This window comes from Paramormyrops kingsleyae, chromosome 1, assembly GCF_048594095.1.
Source record: "Paramormyrops kingsleyae isolate MSU_618 chromosome 1, PKINGS_0.4, whole genome shotgun sequence".
NCBI lineage: Eukaryota > Metazoa > Chordata > Actinopteri > Osteoglossiformes > Mormyridae > Paramormyrops > Paramormyrops kingsleyae.
The window spans coordinates 45,125,001-45,134,706 of NC_132797.1; the positions used below are offsets into that span (position 1 = coordinate 45,125,001).

General features: G+C 43.8%; 1 protein-coding gene across 2 annotated transcripts in view; it reads left to right on the forward strand.

The window, feature by feature from the left end:
* The window catches only part of LOC140592567 (uncharacterized), a 13,566-nt gene extending 4,250 nt beyond the window's left edge, over positions 1-9,316 (forward strand). Inside the window, exons 4-8 of one of the 2 annotated variants that reach the window (XM_072716145.1) lie at positions 1-154; positions 359-7,389; positions 7,553-7,698; positions 7,862-8,120; positions 8,223-9,316. The exon at positions 1-154 is cut by the window's left edge and continues 1,718 nt beyond it. In XM_072716145.1, coding sequence (XP_072572246.1) covers positions 1-154; positions 359-5,686 — 5,482 coding nt within the window. In that variant the 3' untranslated portion in view covers positions 5,687-7,389; positions 7,553-7,698; positions 7,862-8,120; positions 8,223-9,316. Of the gene's footprint in view, positions 7,390-7,552; positions 7,699-7,861; positions 8,121-8,222 lie in introns of both variants that reach the window. The other variant, XM_072716143.1, reaches the window with a different exon arrangement.
* Positions 9,317-9,706: the final 390 nt, after the last annotated feature.

The following is a 9,706-nucleotide window of genomic DNA, read 5'->3' on the forward strand; positions in this document are numbered from 1 at the left end:
CGAGAGAGAACACAGGAAAATCAGGTGTGCTGTTGTTGCCCACATACTAAGAGATGAATCCAGGTATGCCGCTTGTCTGAGAGAAGGTCACTCTTCTGTCACTCAGTATGTTGCCGCATCACGGATGAAGTACGTTGGTACTTGGGCATCTGAGGTAGAGATTCAAGCTGCTGCCAATCTGCTTGGTGTGCATATTTTCACATACTCTCATGACAGATGGTTAAAGTACTCCACGTGTCTTGGTTGTGATAGTGATCAGACGGGTATATACCTGAAACATTGTAATGAGTCACATTATGAGGCTGTAACTTGTGTGAAAAGGCATGATGCTGATGATTGTGCTGCGACCTGCTCTCAGATTGCCACTTCTGATGTGCCTTCATCGTGTCGTCGGAGACTGGAACGACAGAAAAGACGGTATGAAGTAAGTAAGGTGTACAAGGAGGAACAACTTGAGAGAAGCACAAAGCGCTACCGTGAGAATGAAGTGTACAGAGATCATGTGAAGCAGTCAAGCATCTGTAAGTATGCCATAGACGCTGAGCATAGGCAATGTGTGAGACAGTCGAGTGTCAATAAATATGCCACAGACGTTGAACACAGGGAACGTGTCAAGCAGTCTGGTGTGAATAAATATGCTGTAGATATTAAATACAGGGAACATCTCAAGCAGTCAAGTGTGAATAAATATGCTGTGGACATTGAACACAGGGAGTGTGTGAAGCAGTCGAGTGTGAATAAATATGCTGTGGACATTGAACACAGGGAGTGTGTGAAGCAGTCGAGTGTGAATAAATATGCCGTGGACATTGAACACAGGGAACGTCTCAAGCAGTCGAGTGTGAATAAATATGCCGTGGACATTGAACACAGGGAACGTCTAAAGCAGTCGAGTGTGAATAAATATGCTGTGGACATTGAACACAGGGAACGTCTAAAGCAGTCGAGTGTGAATAAATATGCTGTGGACATTGAACACAGGGAGCGTGTCAAGCAGGCGAGTGTCAATAAATATGCTGTAGACATTGAACACAGGGAATGTGTCAAGCAATCGAGTATTGATAGATACAAAACAAACAGCCAGTTTGCTACTGCAGTAAAAACCAGAAATATTGAAAAACGGGTGAAAGAGAAGGATAAAAGAAAGGATATTGGGCATGTGATTGAACAGTTTAGAGAGAAAATTAATACAGGACCTGTGTACATTTGTTCAGTGTGTCATCGAATGCTGTTTAAACATCAAGTTGTCATATGCAGGAAAGATGAATACTGGAGAAAATCAGAAGGGATTGCTTTAGTGGCATCGCGGTGTATCACAGATACATATTTGCATAAATGTGTAGATGCCTGTTCTGAAAACTGTAGTGATCTGAGGGGCCCTGCAGGTTCATTGTGGATTTGCTACACGTGTCACAGAAAGATTCTTGATGGGAGAATTCCAGCTGAGAGTGTCACAAACAATCTAGCCTTACAGCCAGTCCCTACTGAGTTGCAATGTTTAAATTCACTAGAACAGCATCTGATTGGTATGCATATTCCTTTCATGAGGATTGTGTCTTTGCCAAAAGGTGGACAAAATGGTGTTCATGGTCCGGTGACTTGCGTCCCATCTAGCGTTCCAAATGTAGCCCAAGCTTTACCGAGAGTGAACAATGATGACCTTATGATTCGCGTGAAGCTGAAGAGGAAGCTAACTTACAAAGGACACTACAAATATGAATTTGTGCACCCAGAAAAGATAAAGAAGGCCTTGATGTATCTTAGAGAGCATAACAAATTTTACAGTGATGTACAGTTCAACAATGATTGGATTAATCCACTACAGAGAACTGATGTCCCTGCTGATGTAAGTGACATACATGATGATGAAGAGCCTGTTGAAAATAACATGGAAGATGAGGACATGGATGAAACTCTGCATGATAGACAACAACATGGCATGTATATGGACACGTGCCTTCAACCTGTTGACATAGCACAAGAGATCCTGGATCAGCACTTTGACGGAATAATGGCTATGGCACCCGCAGAAGGAAACAATCCAGTGAGGCTTTTGACTGATGAGACTAATGAGGCTAAATGTTTTCCAGTCCTTTTCCCAAAAGGCACAGGCACTTTTCACGAGAGGAGGAATGAGAAACTGACATTGTCGAGATATTTAAATACAAGGATCCTTAATGCAGATGGACGTTTTGCAAAAAACTTGGACTATATTTTTTATGGGCAGTATTTGTCTGAGCTTCAGCAAGTTGTGTCAAATGTGTCCATTGCTCTGAGAAAAGGGTATGATGTCTGGGACAAAAGCACCATCACGTCAGAAACTTTGACAAACGCAGAGTCTCTACAAAGGATGTTGAATTATGATGAAGGCTACAAATTTCTGAGACCCATCAGAGGCACCCCTGTTTTTTGGCAAAGTGTTCAGAAAGATTTGTTTGCGATGGTAAGACAGCTTGGTATTCCCACATGGTTTTGCTCCTTTTCCTCTGCCGATTTACGCTGGACGGAACTGATGACGGTAATCTTCAAACAAGATGGTATTGATGCCCAAAGCGCCGAGCTAGAGTGGTCAGAAAGATGTGCCTTGTTGAAGAATAATCCCGTGACGGCCGCTAGAATGTTTGATCATCGATTTCACTGCTTCCTGAAAGATGTGATCATGTCAGAAGCGCAACCCATTGGCAAAATAGTTGACTACTTCTACAGAGTAGAATTTCAGCAACGGGGATCACCTCACACTCACTGTTTGTTCTGGGTGGAAGATGCACCAAAGGTTGGTAAAGATGAGGACGACGAAGTAGCAGCTTTCATTGATCGGTTTGTGACATGTGAAATGCCCGAGGATGACGATGAAATGCATGAAATCATATGTAGTGTACAGCAACATAGTAAGAGACACTCGAAAACATGCAAGAAAAAAGGGACAACTTGTAGATTTAATTTCCCACGTCCACCAAGTAACAGGACATTTCTGTCATCACACAAACTTGGAAATGCTGAGACAGATGGAAAACACCTCAAAAAAGAAGTAGCAGCGGCCATCATGAAGAAAGTGAAGCACGCTCTGCTGAACACTGAGGCCAAGTATGACTCTGTTGATTCTTTGTTTGATGCAATTCATCTAAATCAGGAAGTATTTGAAGCCGCTTACTCGAGACTAACAAAGAACACTAGCATCGTTCTGAAGAGAAGACCATGTGAAGTCTGGGTGAACCAATATAACAGAGACCTTCTACGCTGTTGGAATGCAAACATGGACATTCAGTTTGTGGTTGATGCATATTCATGTATTGTATACATCATCTCCTACATTTCCAAAGCTGAGAGAGAGATGGGACTGCTCCTGGCAAATGCTCAGAAAGAGGCCTCCCAGCAAGGCAACCTTGATGCGAAAGAAGCTCTTCGACAACTGGGCAGTGTGTTTCTGCATAATCGTGAAGTTTCAGCTCAGGAAAGTGTGTATCGTCTGACTAACATGAGGTTGAAAGAGGGATCACGCAAGGTGCAGTTCATCCCAACTGGAGAGCATGTGGTGAGAATGAGTCTTCCACTACATGTCATACGGAAGAAAGCAGAGTGTGAGGAGGAGGATGAGCAGAACATTTGGATGAACAGTATCACTGACAGATATAAAGGCAGACCAAAAACTGAAGACTTTTCAGAAATGTGCCTGGCGAGATTTGCTTCTGAATACAGAATTTTATCAAAATCTGAGCGCTCGTCTGCTGGCAGTATAGAGTTGGACAGGAAATTAGGATTCATGAAGAAAAGGACACGCACAGATGCAGCTGTTGTTCGGTATGCTCGTTTTTCGCCCACAAAGGACCCAGAGAAATACCATCAAAGCATTTTGCAGCTGTTCCTACCACATTATTTTGATGGTCAACTAAAACCACCTCCTTTTGGCAGTTACCAGGACTTCTACGAGACTGGCTTTGTGAAGTTTTTCGGTGATGAATTACATTCGGTGAAACGGGTCGTCGACTCAAATATGGCAAGTTTTGAAAAGGAAGCGGATGTGATAGACAAAGCTGAGGAAGATCTACAGTTGCATGGTGTAATGGAAGATGCATGGGCACTGATCTGTCCAGAGACTGAATGTGAACGGTTGGAGTGCCTCGCCAGCAAATCCCATGTAACGCCAGAAATGAGCGAACACCATGATGAGATACCAGATTTGTTACCGAGACCGAGTCGCCATATGTTCCAGGACAATCCTTGTGGTATGTCAAGGCAGGAAGCGCTGGCTTTGCTTCGCTCACTGAACAAGAAGCAGTCTGAGATCTTTTACAAAATAAGAAGCTGGTGTTTACAGAAGACACGTGGTGAAAATCCAGAAGCATTTCATGTATTTATATCTGGACCTGGAGGTGTGGGCAAGTCTGTCTTGATCAAAGCAGTACATTATGAGGCATCTCGTATCTTGTCAAAGTTGTCATATAACCCGGATGAGAGGCACGTGTTGCTGACTGCTCCGACTGGGGTTAGTGCATACAACATCAGTGCTGCGACGATACACGCCTGTTTCCACATTGTGACAGATGTGAAGCTGCCCTATCAACCACTTGGAGATGAGAAGATAAATTCATTGAGAGCTGAACTGGGAAACCTGCAGATATTGATTATAGATGAGATTTCAATGGTCGATCACAAACTGCTTTCGTATATTCATGGAAGATTGAGACAAATCAAGCAAACTGGAGATTATTCTGCTTTTGGTAACGTCTCAATAGTTGCCGTTGGAGATTTCTACCAGCTTTGTCCTGTGAAAGGGAAACCTTTGTATGCTGAGACTAAAGGTGTCAATCTATGGCAGAATCATTTTGCTTCAGTGGAGCTGACGGACATCATGAGACAGAAAGATTTGGATTTTGCACAGTTGCTGAATCGGCTAAGGAAACGCAAAAGGGGTGATGCAATGCTAGAGGAAGACATTGCTATGCTGAAACGACGTGTGACAGACCAAGGACAAGACAGTACTGCCCTTCATATCTATGCGACTAATGATGAAGCCGATCTGCATAACCATCGCATGCTGCAGAAGGTATGCTCAGACCCGGTCATCATTCACGCTCAGGACTTTGAAAGGGTCGCTGCAACTGGCCGACTGCAAAGGAAAGCTAGACATCACACACAAGTTTACAGGACGTGTCTGTCAGAAACGCTTCACGTAGGTGTTAACGCGCGGGTAATGCTGCTGAAAAACATTGACGTTTCAGACGGCCTGGTGAATGGTGCATTTGGTACGGTAAGTGAGGTGTGCTTTGGTACTGAGGACGATTTCCCATTCGAAATATACGTCACGTTTGACAATGAAGCAGCTGGTAAGTCACTCAGAGCAAAGAAGCCGTGCTTAATCAAAGGGTTGGACAGAGCGACACAAATCAAACCAGAGGAGGAGAGAGTGGGTAACAGCGGTGCAGCACGACGTCAGTTTCCATTGAGATTAGCATGGGCTTGCACGGTACACAAAGTACAAGGTCTGACTGTGGATAATGCTGTTGTATCGCTGAAGAAGATATTTGCAGCTGGACAGGCATACGTAGCGTTAAGCCGTGTGACTTCTCTGGAAGGCCTCATAATAGAAGACTTCAAGGAAAGTGTTATATACGCAAAACAGGACATTGAGAGTGCAATGCGAAGCATGCCTGCTTTTATTGAACCTGTCACAGAAGTGCCATCATAATGCAGAATTCTCCTCCACAATGTTCAAGGACTCGCATGTCACCTGGATGACGTAAAGCAAGACGGAAGGTATATGGAAGCCGATATCATCTGCTTGACAGAGACGTGGTTAAATTCAGAGGAAGACACAGAAGAGGTACACCTGAGTGGATTTTCATTCTATGGGAAACGGAGACATCTCGCATATGACTGTCATGATTCAGTCTTTGCCGAACTGAAGAACCAACAGCATGGTGGTGTGGGCGTGTATTATAAAGAACATACCAACTGTAGCGTTGTTGATTTGCAGTGTGTCAACATTGAGTGTCTCCAGTTCAATGTGGGCCTACTGAAAACAACAGTCTCTGTACTATACAGACCACCCTCTTATACTTTGTCAATCTTTCAGAAGAATCTGATGCAGTTGATCGCTCTCATGGACAGCATGGAAGGAGGGAAAATCATCATGGGAGATTTTAATGAGAATCTTTTCACGGGAAGTACGATCGCCACTTTTATGGAGGAACATGGGTATGCTCAACTTGTGAAAGACGCGACCACTGGGAACGGCACTTTGATTGATCATGTGTATGCGAAGGACATTGTCAAAAACGGTATCTGTGTTTCTGTAATGCCGACATATTTTAGCCACCACGAATGTGTTGTCCTACATTGTCTGTAAAATTGGATGCAAACTGATAATAAAATTTGTGATGGACTGAGTTTTCTGGGGAGGGGTCTACTGGGGCTGGGCCTAAGCTTGTGGTGGCTGGCACAGGGGTGAGGTTAGGGGGCTGGGTCAGGGGGGGACATTGTCATTTGTGTTAATCTTCTAGTGCAGGGGTGTCAAGCTCCAGTCCTGGAGGGCCGAAGCCCTGCACATTTTTGAGTTTCCTCTCATTTAACACACCTGATTCAACTCCTTGTTCTAATTAACACGTCACTCTTGAACTGAATCTTTTGTGGTGGAACGGAAACAACTGAGTTAGACAGAGCTCCGGTCCTCCAGGACTAGAGTTTGACACCCCTGTTGTAGTGCATTCCATTTGCTGTCAGGACACTGTTTCTGTGTTTCTGGAAGTGACAACATGCACAACTTATCTGTGGTCACTACAAAGTTTTATGTGTAAAGCAGCCTGACATTTCCAGTTCTGACCTCCAACATAAATGGAATGCAGCATTCCTCGCCCCCCCGACTCAGCCCCAGCGGCAAACATTTTTGTTCAAACCATTTTTGTTTATTTGTAGTCTCTCTTCCTACTAATTTCCCAAGACTACCAATGTACAATCATCATGTGGCACTCAGGATCAAGCTAAGGGACCTTGTGTGCACGTTTGCATGCATGTTCCCTACCTATGTCCACCTCTGCCTGCCACCAGCCATCTGTGTATGCTCCCCACCTTAAGCCAGATCACCCTCTGCACTTCTTATGGCATCAGATTGGGACAGTAATGCATCATGCTGCCTGCAACCTGGCCAGAGTATGCTGGGCTGGATATGTGAGTTTGCCTCTTCCGAAGGTTTCTTCCTCTTTGAGGCACTTTTACTTGGCCACTGTTAATATTTGCCTAACTGACATGCAAATTTCTGTTTTTTCTCTCTTTCCAGTGTCTGCTGTTTACATCACTCAACCCATGGCCACCACCTGAAGATTCCTTTCACCCCTTGGCAAACCTTGTCTGGAGCCCTCAAGGGCAAATGACCACAGACATCCGTAGGCCACGGTAAGCCCTTATAGTCATCTGTCTGTGTAATGTCTTACAGAAAAGTTTCAGACTAATGGAAGGAAACATTGGATTTAGCTCTGCTTTTCCTGTATTGTCGTAAAGTATGTGATGCAGTCTCTAGGCTGGACTTCATTTTGTGTGTGGTTTTGTTATACTACAGTTGATGATAAAGCTACAAGCAAGTAACATGGAATGCAGTCATACATATGGAAGTGCGAGGAAGAAACTGGAAAAGCTGGGCAGTTTGTCGCCAACAATATTCATCTAGACGCAGTGGCTGTGCATAACCGAGTGGGCATAGGAAAGGTGCATGATTCACAGTGTCTCCCTTACTGTCATTGTCGTAGATATTCCACCACAGTTCATGGTACAAAACCTGACACATTAGCCAGCTGAACATTGTCAAAATCATCTGGTATGTCCTGGCGTTCCAGATTTTTAACCTGACTTTTTGTGTGAATCTCCTCAGGTCACCATTGCAAAATCATCATCTACCACCATGAATATCAACCCAAGGGACCTTTGTATAAATGTTGCTTGCATATCACCATCTCTGCCTGCTGCCAATCGTCTATCTATGCAGCCTATAGGCTACTGCATTATCCACTCTTCTTTCTGAGCCAGTTTCACTTCACGTGTTACTGATGTTGCTGACTCCATGCCCACTACATGAAGTTCCCATAACACATCGCACTCCCTGCTACTTGACCAGAAGATTGCTTGCCCTTGTGAGTTTTCCTCTTTCCAAGGCTACTTCTTCTCTGAAGTAGTCTGACTTTGCAACTGTCAGTCTCTTGTTCACTGACATGCATGTTTCCTGTTTTTTCCAGTGCCTGCTGTCGATGTCACTGACCCCATGGCCACTGCATCGTCTCCCTTCGCTCTTTCTGCCAATAAGCCAAGCCGTGTGTGCAGGACTCAGGCCTAGTGTGCAGTGCGCACAAACCTCCTCAATTGAGCACTGATACCCGTAGTGAACCCTGCCACACATAATCTCCAAACACTATAGAATGACACCCAGGCTACCTTGATTATAATGTGTCATGCTCCTATATGTTTCTTGTTATGGTGTGCCAGTTTTATTTCTTGTGGTTCTATTCTTCTGCCCTTCTGCCTGTGATGTCTTCCCCCTCTGCCCTGCTGCCGTACTACTGTTTGCCCCGCCATCTGGCACAGCTCCAGCACTTGCCTACCATCAACTGCCTGCCCTCTGCTTGCATCTCAAATGCGAAAACTGGAAAAATGTGAATTATGACTGACTTTCCCTGCCGGCCCCAGGAGGATGGGCTCTGAGTCTGGCTCCTCATAAGGTTTCTTCCTTCTAGGGAGTTTTTCCTTGCCACTGTTGCCTCTGGCTTGCTCACTGTGGGCTTTGGGCAGGGATGCCATAAAGCGCTTTGAGACTATGAAATATTGCGAGACAATATTAAAATTTCAATGTGTATTGTATATGTCATTTTTTTTTAACAATTTTTATCTATCAATGTTTCATATGTCAATGTTTCAACTATTGTATATCTCGGTTTCATTGTGTATTCATTTATTTCTTTTCACTTTTACTCTGCAATACCAAAGCATTAGTCATGTCTCCTAAGATGTTTCTACTTGGGGACATATTGCAGAATTCCTGTGTTTACTTGCACTAACGTGTAGTAAGGTCACTTGTATGTATGTCACCATGTTGCAAATGGCACAATTGCACTTTATTTCTAGACTGTTCATTTAGTAATGATTTTATCCTCATACATGGAATATTATGTCAGCTGTGCTGCATCCACTGTTGTGACTATGACGTACCTCAGGAGACCCCACAAACATTAGCACAAGCATGAATTTGTAAGACCGATGTAGTCTCTTGAAATTTTCTGATGTTTATTGTGTTATGTGGTTTGCCTTTCATAAAGAATAAGTATGATAACCAGTATTATTGTTGTCATTCTTAAGCATGATGAGTACACCTATGAAACTGAGAATGCTTTTCAACTAGGGTTGGTCCAGTCTGGTTCCTCCATTTCAACATGCATACATAGTAAGATGATTCACATATGACAAGTATTTCAATGCTGTGCTCAACATTAAGAAAAAGACCGACTGGACTATAATGACATTTGACGGTAAGTAGCTGCAACTTATACTAGCCTGCAATATGCTTGCAGTCTGGTGTTTCAGGGTGACTAGTCCCATTAGCAAAAGTAGCCCAAGTATGCAGCAGTAGTCCTATGTTTAAAAATGCTAGCGGACACGGTGATGTAGTGTAAGACTACCAAGAGCCAAAACTATATCATTCACACAAAATCCCAGGATTAATTGCACT